Source organism: Oryctolagus cuniculus, chromosome 9 (assembly GCF_051225735.1).
Source record: "Oryctolagus cuniculus isolate XC-2025 breed Fujian yellow rabbit chromosome 9, ASM5122573v1, whole genome shotgun sequence".
NCBI lineage: Eukaryota > Metazoa > Chordata > Mammalia > Lagomorpha > Leporidae > Oryctolagus > Oryctolagus cuniculus.
In genome coordinates this window covers 110,246,215-110,265,603 of record NC_142875.1, presented here as the reverse complement: position 1 = coordinate 110,265,603, position 19,389 = coordinate 110,246,215, and the positions used below count along the sequence as shown (strand labels likewise).

General features: G+C 44.9%; 1 protein-coding gene across 8 annotated transcripts in view; it reads right to left on the bottom strand.

Annotated features, from left to right (window-relative positions):
* BORCS5 (BLOC-1 related complex subunit 5) overlaps positions 1 to 17,189 on the bottom strand; it is a 117,212-nt gene extending 100,023 nt beyond the window's left edge. For 2 of the 8 annotated variants that reach the window (XM_089304610.1, XM_089304615.1), the window contains exons 1-3: positions 17,049 to 17,180; positions 16,691 to 16,823; positions 13,726 to 13,869 (exon numbers count right to left, since the gene is read on the bottom strand). In XM_089304610.1, the coding sequence (XP_089160736.1) occupies positions 13,726 to 13,869; positions 16,691 to 16,748 (202 nt within the window). In that variant the 5' untranslated portion in view covers positions 16,749 to 16,823; positions 17,049 to 17,180. Of the gene's footprint in view, positions 1 to 13,725; positions 13,870 to 14,081; positions 14,223 to 16,690 lie in introns of those variants that run through there. The other 6 variants (XM_089304613.1, XM_008259614.5, XM_089304611.1 and 3 more) reach the window with 4 other exon arrangements.
* Between the last annotated feature and the right edge of the window lie 2,200 nt (positions 17,190 to 19,389).

The following is a 19,389-nucleotide window of genomic DNA, read 5'->3' as shown; positions in this document are numbered from 1 at the left end:
TGGAATAAATTTAACCAAGGATGTCAAAGATCTCTACAATGAGAATTACAAACATTAAATAAAGAAATAGCAAACACCAAGAAATGGAAAATCTTCTATGTATTAGAAGAATCAATATCATCAAAATGTTCATAATACCAAAAGCAATTTACAGATTCAATGCAATACCAATCAAAATACCAAGGACATTCTTCTCAGATATAGAAAAAATGATGCTAAAGTTCACATGGAAACACAGCAGACCCCAAATAACTAAAGAAAACTTACATAACAAAAACAAAGCCAGAGGCATCACAATACCAGATTACAAGACATACTACAGGGCAGTTATAATCTGAAAAGCCTAGTACTGGTACAAAAACAGATGGATAGACCAATGGAACAGAACAGAAATAACAGAAATCAACCCACACATCTGCAACCAACTTATCTTTACAAAGAAGCTAAAATTGATCCCTGGAGCAAGGACAGTCTCTTCAACAAATGGTGCTGAGAAAACTGGATTTCCAGACGCAGAAGTACGAAGCAAGACCTCTACCTTACACCTTAGAAAAATCCACTCAAAATGGAATAAAGACCTAAATCTGCCACTTTTTACCAACAAATGATTAGAGAACATTAGGGAAACCCTGCAAGACACTGGCATAGGCAAAGAGTTTATAGAAAAGCCCCAGAGGCACAGGCAATCAAAGCCAAAATTGACAAGTGGAATTATATCAAACTGAGAAGCTCCTGTGCTGCAAAAGAAACTCTCAGCAGGGGCCGGCACTGTGGTGCAGAGGGTTAACGCCTTGGCCTGAAGTGCCAGCATCCCATATGGGCACCGGTTCAAGACCCGGCTGCTCCACTTCCCATCCAGCTCTCTGCTGAGGCCTGGGCCTCTCTCCTGTGTCCTTGGGCCCCTGCACCCATGTGGGAGACCTGGAGGAAGCTCCTGGCTTTGGATTGGCACAGCTCCGGCCATTGCAGCCAATTGGGTAGTGAACCAGCGGATGGAAGACCTCTCTCTCTCTCTCTGCCTCTCCTCTTTCTGTGTGACTCTGACTTTCAAATAAATAAATTAATAAAAAAAAAAAACAAAACTCAGCAGAGGCAACTGACAGAATGGGAGAAAATTATTTGCAAATTATGCAACTGATAAAAAATATCCAGAATACAAAGAGATCAAGAAACTCAGCAATAACAAAACAATCCAGTTTAGAAATGGGAAAAGGACTTAAACAAGCATTTTTCAAAAGAGGAAATCCAAATGGCCAACATACACATGAAAAAATGCTCAGGATCACTAGCTGTCAGGGAAATGCAAATCAAAACCACAATGAGTTTTCACCTCACCCCCATTAGTATGGCTTTCAAATAGAAATCAACAAACAAGAAATGCTGGCGAGGATGTGGGGGGAAAGGTACCTACTCCACTGTTGGTGGGAATGTAAACTGGTACAGCCACATGGAAGACAATATGGAGATATCTCAGAAACTTGAATATAGATCTACCATATGGCACAGCCATCCCATTCATGAGGGTTCCACACTCATGACCAAACTGCCTCCCAAAAAAAACTCTGCTAATGTCTATTGTGGATTAGAATTTCAACCTATGTATTTTGGGGAGAAACAGACATTCAGTCCATGTCCATAACATGAAATATATACATACATATACATATATATATATATACACACACACACACACACACACACACACGCCCAGTATCATCACTGAAATGGATAGAGAACAGGATTTAGGAAAACTACTGGAGGGTTTAGAATTTACATGACAGAATATGGGAGAGAAGGGAGCTCAGTAAAACAACACTCTAAAGACCTTGAATCTCTTGGCTGAACACTAATCTGCGAATCTATGGGCTAAAAGTCTACAAGGCCAGAGAGACAACTATGGGAAAGCAGTACGCTGAACAGTTTCTGACACTCTATATATAAAGTTAGGAATAGTTCATGTTCCCACCAGCCACAGTGGAAAGACTTCATAATACATGGAGCAATGGATGGAATATGCAGAAGAGTTTAAACTTAGTATTGAGAATAAATTTGAATGCAACCAATAACTGCTCTGGGTAAGTTCTAACAGAACTTAAAAGGAAGCCTAGAAATGGGCCGGCGCCGTGGCTCACTTGGCTAATCCTCTGCCTGTAGTGCCGGCATTCCGGGTTCTAGTCCTGGTTGCGGCACCGGTTCTGTCCCGCTTGCTCCTCTTCCAGTCCAGCTCTCTGCTGTGGCCCGGGAAGGCAGTGGAGGATGGCCCAAGTGCTTGGGCCCTGTACCCGCATGGGAGACCAGGAGGAAGCACCTGGCTCCTGGCTTCGGATCAGCACAACGCATCAGCCATAGCGGCTATTTCGGGGGTGAACCAACGGAAGGAAGACCTTTCTCTCTGTCTCTAACTCTGTCAAAAAAAAAAAAAAAAAAAAAAGGAAGCCTAGAAATGTTCAAACTAACTACAAAACTTAACCATATGCCAGAACAAAGTGTAGTATCCTTTAAAGAAATAAAAAACTCAGCACCCTAAACACCCAAAATATACAATGTTTGGCATACAATAAAAATCTCCCAGGCTTGCAAGGAACAAGGAAAATATGACTTGTAACCAGAAGAAAGTTCAAGCAATAAAAAGCAGCTGCAGAAATGATGGACTAGCAGATAAGGAAGCTATTATAAATATGCTCTATATGCTCAGAAAGTAGAGGAAATTTTAATCACATTAAGCAGAGAAATGGAAGATATTTTAAAAGGGGAGAAACAGCATATGAAGCTGAAAAAACATAGTATCTGAAATTAAAAATACCTTAGATGGGATCAAGAACAGTATTAAATACAACAGAAAAGACGACCTAACAGTTAAGATCCCACATCCAGATTCCTGGGTTCAAGTCCTGGCTCCACTCCTAATTCCAGCTCCCTCCTAATGTGTACCCAAGGTGGCAGTGGCAAAGGCTGAAGCAGTTGTGTCCCTGACACCCACATGTGAGATCTGGACTGAGTTCCCAGCTCCCAGCTTAAGCCCAGCTCCAGCTATTGCAGGCATTTAGGGAATGCAACAGTGAATGTAAGCTCCAGCTCTCAAAGAAAGAAAATGAATTTAACAATGAGTGATGGGGCAGATGTTGTGGCACAGTGGGTTAAGCTACTACTTTGTACACCCACATCCTGTATAAAAGTGTCTGATTCAAGTGTTGGCTACTTTACTGATGATACAGCTCCCTACTAACATGCATCCTGGGAGGCAGCAAGTGATGACACAAGTACTTGGGTCCCTGCCACCCCCATGCAAGACTTAGACTGATTTCATGGTTACAGCTTTACCCTGTCCCAGCCCTGGTTGTTACGCACATTTAGGGAGTGAATCAGTGAACAGGAGAGCTCTCTCCTTCTATGTGTGTACGTATGTGTGTCTATCTCTCCCCTGTCTCTCTTTCAAAACAAAATAATTTTTAAAGACACCTGGGCACAGAAACATGGCAACAAAAACTGTCCAAAGTAGGGACAGAAAGGAAAAAGGGTTAAAAATAAAAGTTGATGGGATGTTTAAGCCACCAACTAAGCCTTCCACATCCCATTTCAGAGTGCATGGTTTCAGTCCTGGGTGCTCTGTGCTTCTGATCCAGCTCCCTGATAACACACCTGGGAGACAGTGGATGAAGGGCCAAGTACTTGGTTTTTTGTTGCCAATGTAGAAGACCCAAATGGAGTTCCTGGATCCTAGCTTTCCACCTGGCCAACCCTTGGCTATGGTGGGCATTTGGGGCATGACTCACTGGCTGGAAAATCTCATTCTCACTCTGCCTTTCAAATAAATACACAAATCTTCAAAATATTTGTTTTATTTAAAAAATTGAAAGTTATGTCAGTGACTCATGAGGAAAAAAAATCAAACGGTCTAACACGGAAACTGGAGTTCCACAAAAAGGTATGGGTGAGGGCAGAAAAATATTCAAAGAAATAATCACCAAAGTATTTGAAAACAACAACAACAACAACAACAACAACCTGGGGCTGGCACTGTGGCATAGCAGGGTAAAGCCACTGCCTGTAGTGCCGCCATCTCATATGGGCTCCAGTTCAAGTCCTGGCTGCTCCACTTCCAATCCAGATCTCTGCTGTGGCCTGGGAAAGCAATGGAAGATGGCCCAAGTCCTTGCGCCCCTACATCTGCTTGAGAGACCCAGAGGAGGCTCCTAGCTTCGGATCTGCACAGCTCCAACCGTTGTGGCCAAGTGGGGAGTGTACCAGCAGATGGAAGACCTCTCTTCCTGCCTCTGCCACTAACTCTGCCTTTCAAATAAATAAATAAATCTTAACACACACACACACACACACTAAATACTACAGATAAAAAAAAAAAAAAAGCACATGGGGCTGGCGCTGTGGCTGTGGCATAGTGGGTAAAGCCCCTGCCTGCAGTGCAGGCATCCCATATGGGCACTGGTTCGAGTCCTGGCTGCTCCACTTCGGATCCAGCTCTCTGCTATGGCCTGGGAAAACAGTAGAAGACAGCCCAAATCCTTGGATCCCTGAACCCATGTGGGATGACCCAGAAGAAGCTCCTGGCTCCTGGCTTCAGATCGGTGCAGCTGCAGCCTTTTGGGGAGTAAGCCATCAGATGGAAGACCTCTGTCTCTCTCAGCCTCTGCCTCTTTGTGGCTCTGCCTTTCACATTAATTAATTAATTAAAAAGGGGACTATGTTGAGGGGATATAGGAAGCTAGCCTGAAGGTGCTTCTACCAGCCAAACCTGGAACACTGAGATTGAAAAGAATGAAAAAGATTATAACTCACTGAATAAAGTAGCAGTCCACTGTTCCACACTGACTTAAATTAATAAATGGAAAGAGGAGAAAGCTCTTTCTTATAGTTGAATGTAAAATAACAAATGTAGAAGGAATAATAAAACTAGGAAATCACTATTTGGAAAGCATCACAGAATAACTAATTTAAACAAGAAACATCAATACATATTAAAAATGGTGAAAGAAAGTGAGTCGAAAATTGAAGCTTAATAGGATATCACAGCTATCTCTTCAAGCTGAATTATAGAAGAAATGAAGTAACTACAAAAAAGGACTTTATAACAAAACAGGGCAAAAAAGGACATTTTCAGACATTAAAATAGAATTTGCTAAAAGAAATTCTTTGGATTAAAAATAGTAAAAATAAATATTAACAAAATGCAAATTTAAATTTACAAAAACGCATTAAGAATTCTGGAAATAGTAGCTATATGGATAAACATAGTACTGTATGTGTAGCTTTTTCTTAGTTTCTTTAAAAGGTGTATGATTGCTGGGGCCGGCACCGTGGCTCACTTGGTTAATCCTCAGCCTGCGGCGCCGGCATCCCATATGGGCACTGGGTTCTAGTCCAGGTTGCTCCTCTTCCAGTCCAGCTCTCTGCTGTGGCCCGGGAGGGCAGTGGAGGATGGCCCAAGTGCTCAGGCCCCTGTACCCACAAGGGAGACCAGAAGAAGCTCCTGGCTTGTGGCTTCGGATCAGGACAGCACCAGCCGTAGCGGCCATTTGGGGAGTGAACCAACAGGACGACCTTTCTGTCCCTCTCTCTCTCTGTCTATAACTCTACCTGTCAAATAAAATAATAATAATAAATAAAAAAAGGTGTATGATTGTTTAAAAGAAATGTGTACTTGGGGGGCCGGCACCATGGCGCCATAGGTTAATCCTCCGTCTGTGGCGCCAGCATCCCATATGGGTGCCAGTTCTAGCCCCAGCTGCTCTTCCAATCCAGCTATCTGCTATGGTCTGGGAAAGCAGTGGAGGATGGCCCAAGTGCTTGGGCCCCTGCACCCGCGTGGGAGACCGGAAAGAAGCTCCTGGCTTCGGATTGGCGTAGCTCCGGCCATTGCGGCCATTTGGGGAGTTAACCAACGGAAGGAAGACCTTTCTGTCTCTCCCTCTCACTGTCTGTAACTCTGTCAAATAAATAAATAAAATCTTAAAAAAAGAAATGTGGGGCCGTTGCCGCGGCTCACTAGGCTAATCCTCCGCCTAGCGGCGCCGACACACCGGGTTCTAGTCCCGGTTGGGGTGCCGGATTCTGTCCCGGTTGCCCCTCTTCCAGGCCAGCTCTCTGCTGTGGCCAGGGAGTGCAGTGGAGGATGGCCCAGGTGCTTGGGCCCTGCACCCCATGGGAGACCAGGATAAGTACCTGGCTCCTGCCATCGGATCAGCACGGTGTGCAGGCCGCAGCACGCCAGCCATGGCAGCCATTGGAGGGTGAACCAACGGCAAAGGAAGACCTTTCTGTCTGTCTGTCTCTCTCACTGTCCACTCTGCCTGTCAAAAAAAAAAAAAAAAAGAAAAGAAATGTGTACTTCTATGTATAGAATCCAATACAGAAATCCTAATATATGTAGACATATTATGACACCTATTGCAGAAAGAAGTGGGGGTGAATGAAACTACATCACTGGAAGGCTCTTACATCTTATGTGAAGAGGTACAACAGCTTCTAAGTAAACTATGAACAGGGAGGGATGAACCCATGTATTATAATCTTTAGAGAAATTACTAAAAAAATGCAAAGGCATACAATTCAAGAAAACAAAGGAACTAAAATGTAAAACTAAAAAATACTCAACTGATCCAAAAAGGCAGGTAAGGAGTATGAAAGGAACCAAAAGCACACAGCATAAACAGATAATTAACAGCAAAACAACAGACCTAAATCCAACTGTATCTATTCACAAATCAATTAATAGGCTGTCAGCCTAGATACAAAAGCAAGACACTACCACATGCCAGCTACAAGATAATGCACTTTACAGACACAAACACATGAAAACAAATTTAAAAAGGAAAAATACACTATGCAAACAGAAAGTGTAAGAAAAATGGATGGAGGAGGGGGACAAGGATTTGACACAGTTGTTAAAGTCACTACTCAGGACATGCACATCCTCCTGCTGTTCTACTTCCAATCTAGCTTCTGACAATGTGCAACTTGGGAGGCAACAGATGATGGCTCAAGTATTTGGGTCCCTATCACCCATGTGGGAGACCTAGAGAGAGTTCTGAGCTCCTGGCTTCGGCCTGGCCCAGCCCTGGCTGTTCTGGGCATCTGCAGAGTGAACCAGTGAATGGAAGATCTCTATCTCTCTGACTTAAAATAAAAATGAAAATAATCTTTTAAAAAAGAAAACTGGAATGGCTAAGACAAAAAGACCTACAAGACAGAGCAGTACCAGAGATAGGAGAACTTTATATAATGAAGAAAGGATCAATATAATTCTTATTGTGTGTCTAATAGCTTTCAAAAATACATAAAGCAAAAACTGACACAATAAAAAAATTTGTGATCACAGCTGTGCATTTAAACACTTTTCTTTTAGAAAGTGATAAAATTAAATAAATCAAAGATACACAAGATTTCAACAGTACTATCAACCGCACTTTCACCTGATGCTTTTAGAATACTACACTCAACAACTGCAGAACACTCTTTAAGTGTACATTATTCACCTAATAAAATAAGGTCTTTAAGAATGTATGGGAGGGCTGGTGCTGTAGCGCGGCGGGTAAAGCCACCGCCTGCAGTGTCGACATCCTACATGGGCACCAGTTCGAGTCCTGGCTGCCCCACTTCTGATCTAGCTCTGCTATGGCCTGGGAAAGCAGAAGATGGCCCGAGTCCTCGAGCCCCTGCACCCACGTACGAGACCCAGAAGAAGCTCCTGGCTTCAGATAGGCACAGCTCTGGCCGTTGCGGCCAACTGGGGAGTGAACTAGCAGATGGAAGACCTCTCTCTGCTTCTGCCTCTGCCTCTCCTTCTCTGTCTGTGTAACTCTGACTTTCAAATAAATAAATAAATTTTTTAAAATAAATAAATCTTTCCAAAAAAGGAATGTATAGGCTAAATAAATGAAATTAATAAATTCACAGTTGGAAGATAGGGCACAATAAATAAAGTAACAATACTTGCCTAAGTTGATTAGTTCACAGTTGGAGAAATAAGAGAAGTTGCAACTGACCACGTAGACTTACAATCACATAAAATGTCTGTATTTCAAAACACACTTAAAGCTCTTGGTACCTTGGTTCTCCGCAACAGCACAGCCAGAATGCTGTGCAACAAGTAAAGGTGAATGCAGAGACAGAAAAACCCGAACAGCATGGGGGCACCATGGAGCTAAAAGAAGGGAGATTACATAAGTGAGATGGAAACCTATGTTCAATATGGGAAAAAAGAGGAAGTTGTAGGCAGAGAAAAAAACTTAAGCAAGAAAAGAGAACATTAGTAACCCTCTGAAGAAGCAAGTAGAAATGAAATGCTGTACGACAGCCTCTCCACAAGGACCTTCAGAATGACAGATGTAGAAAGGGTGCAGGGACAGTATTACATGGGCAGGCAAAGCATGGTAGCCACGAGGGGCAACGGAGTGAAAAAAAGCATTTTTTTCTTAAATATGTTTAAAACATAGGAATATTTGCATATCTGAATAAGAGAAGTCCACTACACTGGATGTTAGAACTGAAAAGGACAGAACCCAAGTCCCAGAAAGCAAGGAGAGAGTAAAATAGTGAGGCGTTTAAGTTTCAGAGAAAGGCATAGATGTCTGCTCTGAGAGTTAATGAAAAGAAACAGAAACAAACAGAGGCAGGCAGAGACTGACTAGAGGGAGGCTGCACTGCTGAGACAATGTCACCTCCTCCTGCGGGGGAAAGCTATCACTGACCCGCCACTTCCCACTCCTGTGAGGAAGTCTAACACTCTACTGGTTAACAGCCATGATTAAAAGGCTAACTGAAGAGTTTTTACACACAGAAATCTACAAAGTCATCAGGAGTAAGTTATCAACTCTTCAAACACGGTGCTTGGGTGAAAATATACTTAGGTTCCACCCTGGGCTTAGAGGTCATGTTAAGCCTTTCAGAGGAGACCATGGCTCTGAGCAAGAGCCACCTTTTCATCCCCTGCATTGGTACACCATTTTCCAACACGGTAAGGTCTGACAGCAAGTAGACAGATGTCTGATGAATGCAGACTTTCTACCTTTGTGCTATTTGCCTGGATGAGAGATGAGAGGGTGAGAAGGTTATCAGAAACCAGCCCTATGACGCCTAGTTCCCTCACATGCGCCTATCACCCTGCTCTGTCATTTCTATCACACCATTCTTCCCCAGCTGTAATCTCCAGCACTCTCCTCAATGTTCCACATGATTTGGGAGACTCCACTGTTGTTCATGAGATTTCGCTCCATCAAGAAAAGCCCCAGGAAGTGGGCATGTGGTGTAGCAGTGAAGTTGCCGCTTGGGACACCCGTATCCCGTATCAGAGAGCTTGTTGGAGCCCTGGTTACTCCACTTCCCTCCAGCTCGCTGCTAATGCACAACCTAGGAGGCAGCAGGAGACAGCTCAAGTAGTTGTAGTTGGGTCCCTATCAATCATGTTAGAGACCTGGACAGTTTCAGATTCCCATCCTGGCCCACCCCTGGCTGTTGTGGGCATTTGGGGAATGAAACAGTGAACAGATCTCTCTCTCCATTTCTATGTCTTTTCTATCTTTCAAATAAAATAAAATTTTAAATTTAACAAAGAGATTTACATTAGGGAAAAAAAAAAAAACAAAAAGAAAAGCCCCTAGCTCGTTTCAATTATCAGAACCTACTCCATATGCATCATGTTCTCAACAACCAAACACAGAACTCCCAACAAAGCTGCTAGCTATCACTCAGGCATCTACACTGTGTATATCTGATTTTTCCTTGCTGGTAATAGGAACAGTCCCTTCCTTTTGCAGCAAGACAAGACAATCCGTTATGCTATATCAAAGGTCAGTAACAAAAATGATAGGTCAGTGGCAGAGAATGTCATATGCGTGTGTGCATGTACGCATATATTCATCTGCAGGAGTGAAAAGAATAATTTCTAAAAATTAATATGTAAAATGTAACTAACACTGCAAACACTTCATTCCTATAGAATGACATAAAATAGAGTGGGATTCATTAAAAAATATGAGTGGCTGAATTTTATATAGGAAAACTACAGAGCCTGTTTAACCCTTGGAAATCTGACCTCAAACCTACATCTGGCATTTGTGTTCTGTAATGGCCATTGATTGCTACTTTCTAATTTTCTAATATTTTAATCCCAATTAAGTGCTTTACAGGTCAAAATAAATTGTGAATTCAGAAACTGCCATGAAAAACAGAAATCCCTTTGACTTAAAAGAGGAACAGTTTTTTGGACTGCAGAGCACAAATTATACTCTGTCATATTTATGCAAAAGAGTTAAGACTAAAGAAAGAATCTGCTTGCTTATTAAAAATGCAAACATTACCTCAGTCACACAAATAGGCCCAACCTCGCCCAGCCACTGCCTCTGCAGATCACCCACCAGCATCAGCATTACATCATATGACTTTATATAGAACAATAGCAAACTCTGTGTAGTATTTGAATATATTGTCTTGAAAGAATAAACTGTCATTAACTTGAATAAAAGCTTTCTGAAATCAAACCTGGGGGGTACAGCCCTCAGTGTGTGGCTTTTTACTTCCTCATCCTGAAAACAAGAAAGGGAGGAAAAAAGATCAGAGTATAAAGACGACAGTGATGAGTGGCCCTTGCAGCAGCACGGCAGCCAGAGGGCAGGGATCTAAATTACCAGGCAGAGCTGGTCAAAGCAGGAGGCTAGGCAACAAATGCCGCACCTAAAAACCCAACCAGCCTCTATCCACCACACTATTGTGGCCTCGTGATTTTTCTAATGGGCTTTGCTAGAATGGGAAATAGTCTCAGGCCATGTACAAAATGGTTAAAACTAGATACCATCTTAAGATGGACTATCATTACAGCCATGTGACTTTAACCTCTCCTAAAGCTACCATTCGGAGGTACTTGCGGGATTAGCTCATTATTAGTATCATAATCATATGCACTGTTTCCACCCTATTTTCCCATTTGCTCATCTTTTCCAGCCACTGTCCAAGTTGTTCCCTCTTTACAAGTGAAACAAGAACATCACCTCAAATGCTGTTTGGCTTTTTTGTTTGTTTGTTTGGTCCCTTATAGTCTGGCCACAGCCATGTGTTACCATTTCTAAATCCATGCCACTCTCAAACAATTTTTCTATCTTCCCTGGCTAAGCCCCAGACAGTCTCTTATCAGCTTTCCTCCCATCTACACCCATCCTCAATGTTAATAACCAAAGAGGTGGAAAAACAAAGCCAGGGCAACATAGCTTGCTAGTGGCATATTCCCAGTTAAAACTTAAGTATACAGGGGCCAGCATTATGGCACAGTGGGTTAAACCACTGCCTATAATGCCAGCATACCAAATTGAAGTGCATGCTGGCTGCTCCACTTCCAATCCAACCTGCCGGATGGAGTTGCTGGCTCCTGGCTCCTGGCTCCACCCTGGCCCATACTCAACTGTGGCAGCCATTTGGGGAGTGAACCAGAAGATGTCTCTCCCTCTCTCTTGTCATTGTGCCTTTCAAATAAATGAATCTTTAAAAAAAATTTTAAAAAATGAAGTACACACAAAAACCCACCCTATAGTGCCAATGCAACTTAGCATGGCACCACAACGTCAGCATCATAGTCATTACTCACTTTTAGGGTTCCTGGTGATGATTTTAAATCTGAGATTAGCTTTCATTAACTCCAAGTCTTCTCCTACTAGTCAGTTTGTTATCATAAAACATGAATTATTTCAAATGATAAAAAAACTAATCCCAGGGGTCAGTGCTGTGGCATAGCCAGTTAAGCCACCAATTGCTGGCATCCCATGTCAGAGTACAGGTTTGAGTCCTGGCTGCTCCATTTCTGATCCAGCTCCCTGATAATGTATCTGGGAAAGTAACAGAAGATGGTCCAAGTACTTGGGCCGCTGCCACCATTGTGGGAGACTAGGATGGAGTTACAGGCTCCTGGCTTTGGCCTGACCCATCACTGGCTGTGGTGGCCATTTGGAGAGTGAACTGGCAGACAGAAGATCAATCTGCTCTAATTCCATCGCTCTTTCAAATAAAGCAAAATCTTCAAAAAAAATATTAAATATTCCTCAAAACTGTTTTGGTTTTAGATTTTTCCTAGAGAAAAGAATTGGTCATACCTAGCCCACCTAACACTAGAATGCAGATTACAGGAAGGAGAGCATGAAAATTCTGACTGTGGGCAGCTCCAGATGGCACAGAATAGAGAATACAAATGTTCTGCTTTAAGTTTCTAAAGCTACAGACTACTTCTGATTGCACAAAGATACATGGAAGCAGAAATTTCATTAACGTTGGCTTCTTTGGACAATCACGTTATTCCTCAGACTAACGAACACTACTACAATGGGTAAAAAGCCATACTATGGTGTTTTATGAATGAGCCAGGGTGTTTACCAAAAACCCAACCCTGAGCCCTGCAGGGAAGAGACTGAAAGCCTGCATTTCCTCCTATGTAAAGTGGAAGAAGCAGTAGGAAGAATAATAAGATTATACAAGCATCACTTATAAAGCACCAATAGTTTTTAAGTACAGTGAGGAACAGTGTAACTAGCATAGTTACATGACATGGGTGAAGAAAGTTCAAGTTCCGTCTACCTGCTAGCTATCTGATCTTAGAAAAATCAAACACATTTAATGATGTCAGAAAGGAATGATGTGTGTGTAATAAAAGGCAATGTAAGTGTAAGGTGTTTTATATTATATTACACCACACTGCTATGCTCTAGGTGTTTGTCCCCTCCAAAAATCATGTTGAAACTTAAACCTCAGTCACATACCTAATGGGTCTGGCGGTGAGGGCTTTGGGAGGTAAATTAGATGAGATGAGATCATGCAGGTGGAGCCAAGGATTGCATTAGTGGTTTTATTAGAGGGAGAAGACAAATCCAACTTAGCAAGCTCTGTCTCGCCAAGCGACCTCCCCCGCTCCCCCCCGACCCGCCAGTGTGTCATGACCCAGCGGGGAGGACCTCACCAGATGGCAAGCAGATGCCAGTGCCATGCTCTTGGACTTCCAGGACCATAAGCTCAACAAATGTCTTTTCTTCATAAATTACCCAGCCCGTAGTATTCAGTTATAGCAACAGACAACAAACTAAGACACAGGTTAAGTAAACCAGAGCCTTATGTTATTTTCTCACTTGGATGTGAGCATGGGGAGGGGAGGGGACGGAGGGCCTCTTAAGCAGAAACACCATTCAGTTAAGAGAAAATTATCTCCACCACTTAACAAACATGAAAATGAAGTTATTAAAGGTAACTACCTCAATATGTGCTAATCAAGCAGCTGATCTCGCCTCTCAAACTAAACAGCTGCCGGGGTTAATTACAAGTGTATCAGTGGTAAAGGAGATTTTTCCTCTATGAATCTGAACTAGTCAATCCATAATCCACATCACAAGTAAGAGTGAAATGTTTTCATGGGAAGGCAACAGGGAAGGACCAACTCCAATGACATTCATTTACTCAGCCACTAGTCCATTTCTAGAGCTGGGGATTCAACGGGGAACAAAACAAAACTCCTGCTACTGTGCAGCTCACCTAGCAGAAAAAAACAGGAAACAAACTTGCCATGGGAAAGGGGCTGCAAGTTTAAATAGGGCAATCAAGGAAGGCTTCATGGAGAAGATGCCATTAAAGCAAAGACCTGAAGGAGAGGAGAACGTAAGGCACACAGAGGGGTGGGAGAGAGTGGTGGGGTCAAGGACACCTTTCCAGCAACTTCAGGTAAGCCAAGAAGCAACCCCTTACCTTTCAAAAGGGGCTGGAAGGTTGGAATCTCTTGCAACTTGATGACATCAGGGTCGTTGCTGACGTTCCTCGAGGCCTGAGAGCCCTGAGCTACAACCACAATATCGTCCATCTTGGCTCTATGCTTAGCCGGAGAAGGAGTCACTGAAAATAAAGGAACACTGCTCAGGAGCGCCATGTTAGCTAGCCACCTCTACCTCACCAAGCCATTCTCAGTGCAGCCACTCAAATGAAATACTTTTACACAATACAGCGATGCTTCAGTGGGGGCCGTGGTGGGGGGGGTGATGAATTATGGGGAAACTTCTATTTGCTATGGTATTAAAAAACTCAAACAGGCCAGCACCGTGGCTCACTTGGCTAATCCTCCACCTGCGGCGCTGGCACCCCGGGGTTCTAGTCCCAGTTGGGGCGCCAGGTACTAGTCCTGGTTGCTCCTCTTCCAGTCCAGCTCTCTGCTGTGGCCCGGGAGGGCAGCGGAGGATGGCCCCAGTATTTGGGCCCTGCACCCGCATGGGAGACTGGGAGGAAGTACCCAGCTCCTGGCTTCAGATTGGCGCAGCGCCGGCTGTAGCAGCCATTAGGGGAGTGAACCAACAGAAGGAAGACCTTTCTCTCTCTCTGTCTATAACTCTAAAACTCTAACTCTGCCTGGCCAAAAAAAAAAAAAAAAAAAAAAAACTCAAACATTAAGGAAGGTTTAATACACAAGTAAATGAACTTTACTTTTCAGCACACAAAAGCACAGGTACATTATGTTTTTAATTTGTCCTTCTTTGACTCTCCTGATCCTGACAAATACCCTCATTTTACAAAAGAGGGAATGAGGGTACAAAATCTGGCTACGGAATGTCCAAAGTCAAAAGTGTTAGGGTCAGGAAAGGAACGAGAGTTTGATGTGTGGTCCATGAACACAGTCCCTGTGACAACGGGACAGCAAAGCTGTCACTATACCTATCTCAGCAGCTCAGATATGTTTAACAGTTCCTGGTTAAGAGAAAACTCATGGTCTCACACGGGACAGCATGTCCACTGCATTTAGTCCCCTCACCCTGAAGTTACGGCATTCATCCAAGATGGGCAGAAATAATCAAAAGGTCCATTCAAAGCAGACCCAAAATCCAGACATTTGAAGGACCCCTAGAGAGGCAGGTCAGTTTTGAGTTCCCTGAGAACCTAATCCATTTGGAGGAAAGTGGTTCAAACTATGAAGGGCTCCCTAGATTAAAATATCCTCTCCCTAAGGATCTTCCTGGCTGAATCTTTTCAAAGTGTTTCCACTGGTTGCTACAGAACTGGCTCTGCCTTCTGGAAGCCAGAGTCTTCAAGGTTTGCCATTCACTCTTTCAGAAAAATCTTTGTTACTGTTACTGCTCTTTAAGAAACACTTACTTTGACCATTTACCTGACTCTTACAAAAGTAACGCCTGAAATCTTTCCTGCAAAAATCAAGCATGATTCCTCCTTCTCCAGAATCCAGAAAGGGACTTCATAACATCCTAGCCAGCCTCTATCACCTTTTCTGTAAGATGCAGTTCATGTAAACTTCCAACGCAAATGTATGTAATGCAGGGAACAGGCACACTCTTAGTTCAGCAATCAGCCTAGCTGTTGGTTCCTGGGCAAGCAAACTTTTAACAAGAGGCTACAAGCCTCCTCCCAAACTCTAACAGAGGCAAAAAAATCAGAGGGGGCCATTATTATGCTAACTGTTGTAACAGATAGGACATTCCCGGCCTCCTAAACAAACAGCAAAGCTAGTGGATGATGTTCACCATAAAAATTGTTCCAGTGTAACCCCAGAAGGCAGGATAGAACTAGCAAAGCACCCTAGATCTGCTGGCTTCCGCTTTTCAGAATGGCAGAGCAACTCTAAAACCACGGGCTCTTCTTGGGCCCCAGATTTAACCAATTCAGATTAAGAAGCGTGGATCTAGTTTATTCAACAAGGACTCGCAGCTGTCCTAGGGTCCCAGGTAACAAAACCAGGAGGAATTAAACACCAACTGCTGTATGTATTGAGCACTCACTATATTCCCAGCACAATAATCCTTCCATTCCCACTTCAAAAGCGAAGGAAAAAATTAAAAAAAAAAAAAAAAAAAAAAAGGACAACACCATCGCCTGCTGTCTGGCCAAATGTCTATGACATCAGAAAAAGGACCGTGCCACCTTCGGAGGGCAAAAAGCCGTTTCTGCAGGCATTTGCAGAAATGCAGACATGAGGCCGGCGCCGTGGCTCAGTAGGCTAATCCTCCACCTTGCGGCGCCAGCACACCGGGTTCTAGTCCAGGCCAGCTCTCTGCTGTGGCCAGGGAGTGCAGTGGAGGATGGCCCAGGTGCTTGGGCCCTGCACCCCATGGGAGACCAGGAGAAGCACCTGGCTCCTGCCATTGGATCAGCGTGGTGCGCCGGCCGCAACGCGCCAGCCGCAGCGGCCATTGGAGGGTGAACCAATGGCAAAGGAAGACCTTTCTCTCTGTCTCTCTCTCTCACTGTCCACTCTGCCTGTCAAAAAACAAAAACAACAATTAAAAGAAATGCAGACATGGTGCAGCTATCACACATTCCTTCTCAAGACGAACTTCCCAGGCCCGTTTTTAAGACGGAGCCTGTTCTCGCCGTTCCTGTCTACGATCTGGCCTCTGTCTCAGCCCACTCTCAGTACTTCAGTCATGAGCACGAGCGCCAAAAATTAATTAGGGCGTCTGTTAAAGAGTAGCCTGCAGCTGGGACAAACGGCTGTTTGGGGAATAAATAGTGGGCAAGGCGCCCACGCCGGTCTGGGGGAATCAAGGCTAGGTCAGACAGGACAGATGGTCAATTTATTTTTTTTTTTTTTTAGGAGGCATGGTGAGGGTTTTCCCAAGCGTTGCGGTCAGCGGTCTCGGACCCACTGGGCTGGGAGGCAGCCCAGTGCGCTCCGGTCACACGCAGTGGGAGGGTGGGAGGGTAGGGCACCGACCTGAGGAGTTCAGATCGTTGGGTCGGCTCTCGGCCTCGGAACTCTGCTCGCTACCCATGGAGCCGGCAGCGGAAGAACGGCGGGCCGGGCGCTCACCGCTCCGCGGCGGGGCCACTGGTTAGGAACCGGGGACCTGGACAGGAGGTGACAGCGTCCAGGTGTAGCGGAGGCACCCAGCCTACGCGTGGGCCCGAGCGGCGGGGGACAGGGAGGCCCTCTCTGGGGAACAAACACGCAAAGAGAAACGGCGCTGACGCCAGCTGCTCGCCCTCCTTCTCCAGGAGAGCTCTGACAGAGCGGGCCAGGGACGCCGGCTTTGCGGCGCCTGCAGCCGGCGGGAGGAGCCGCTTTCACTCACTGACTCTGGCGCCGCAGCTCGCTGCTTCCGGGACGCGGGTGGGCGGCGCCGGCGACGCGCGGCAGTCAGTTCCGGGTTAAGAGACCCCACCTACCCCTGGCCCGGGGGCGGGGCGGGGAGACCCGCGACGGCAGCTAGGGAGACGCGGATTTAAAGGGCCCGCTGCCTCAAAGCCAGAGCTACCCCAAGGATAAGCCGTTTCCTGTTGAACAGGTGCTTCGCCTTTAAATACCACTCCCAGGCGGCATTAATTTTAATACCCACTTATGAAAGCAACTTAACAAAACAGATATTTTAAACTGTTTCCCAAATGGAAAAAGGTGCCGGATCTAGGATTTGAATCCACAACTGTCTGAATGCAAAGCTCCTTTTAAAATTGTATTTATTCATAAGAGTGTCAATTGTTAAATCAACAACAGGAGTCACTATGCACTTACTCCCCATGTAAGACCTCTGTCCTTAATGTGCTGTGCTATGAGAATTAATGATACAACTTGTCCTCAAACAGTACTTTATACTTTGTGTGTCTGGGTGCGAACTGTTGAAATATTTACTTAGTATAGAGTTAGTCTTCTGTATATAAAGATAATTAAAAATGAATCTTAATGAAGAATGGGATGGGGGAGGGAGTAGAAGGTGGGATGGGAATGGGGGTGGGAGGACAGGTATGGGGGGAAGAACTGCTATATTCCTAAAGCTGGATCTATGAAATTTGTATTTATTAAATAAAAGCTAAAAAATTTATTTATTCATTCATTTATTTGAAAGAGAAACAAAGAGATTTTTCCATTCACTGTTTCACTCCCCGAATGACCAGTAGAGCCAGGACTGGGCCTGGCAGAAGCTGGAAGCTAGGTATCTGACACGTGTGGCAGAGACCCATGCATCTGAGCTATTGTCACCTGTCACCTCCTGGAGTCTGCCTTAGCAGGAAGCTGGAATCCAGGCAGAACAAAATTGGTACCCTTTTTTTTTTTCCTCCTCTTCCTCTTCTCCACCTCATCTTCCTCCTCCTTCTCCTTTTTTATTTTTTAAAGATTTATTTTAGGCCAGCGCTGCAGCTCACTAGGCTAATCCTCTGCCTGCGGCGCCGGCACCCCGGGTTCTAGTCCCAGTTGGGGCGCCAGTTCTGTCCCAGTAGCTCCTCTTCCAGTCCAGCTCTCTGCTGTGGCCCGGGAAGACAGTAGAGGATGGCCCAAGTGCTTGGGCCCTGCACCTGCATGGGAGACCAGGAAGAAGCACCTGGCGGCCATTTGAGGGGTGAACCAACGGGAAAAAGGAAAACCTTTCTCTCTGTCTCTCTCTCTCACTAACTCTGCCTGTCAAAAAAAAAAAAAAAAAAAAAAAGATTTATTTTGTTTATCTGAAAGAGTTTCAGAGAGGTAGAGACAGAGAGAGAGAGAGGTCTTCATCCACTGGTTCACTCCCCAGATGACCGCAACGGTCAGAGCTGAGATGATCCAAAGCCAGGAGCCAGGGGCTTCTTCTGGGTCTCCCACGTGGGTGCAGGGACCCAAGGACTTGGGCCATCTTCTACTGCTTTCCCCTGGCCACAGCAGAGAGTTGGATTGGAAATGGAGCAGCCAGGGCTTGAATTGGCGTGCATATGGGATGCCGGCACTGCCGGCAGGGGCTTTAACCTGCTGTGCCACAGTGCTGGCCCTATCTGCTCCTTTCTTCTTCATTTTATTGTTTATTTGAAGGTCAAAGTTACAAAGATAGAGGGAGAGGTAGGAGGATCTTCCATCCACTGGCTCACTCTCCAAATAGCAGCAACAGCTAAAGCAGGGCGGGGCAGGCTGAAGCCAGGAGCCTGCAGCTTCACCCAGGTCTCCCACACGGGCACAGGGGCCCAAGAACCTCAGCCGTCTTGGCCTGTTTTCCCAGGTACATTAGCAGGGAACTGGATAGGAAGTGGAACAGTTAGGTCTCGGACCATCAGCCATATGGGATGGCAGCGGCAGCCTAACCTGCTGTGCAACAACACCGCATGCCCCCCCCCCCCCGCCTTTCTTCACCCTTACTATACAGCAAACAGGAGTAAGTTTGGTATCTTGTGGGGCTATGAAGATAGAGCTATGAGGGAGGGATGGATCTTGATCCTCCTCTTCCACATCAAAGTAGTCTGCTCTCAATATCTGTGGGGTGCACATTTGTGCATAGCATTGTATATAGAAGGCCTGAGCATGCACAGCCCTGGTGTCCTCGGGGGTCCTAGGACCAGCCCCCCAGGAGACTGAAGGATGTCTTGCGTATTGTCTTGTCTTCCATCCTCTTGAGTTTTATGCCTCCTTTGGATGAACATTTTGTTCTAAAAGGGACATTCTACCCCACCGACTAA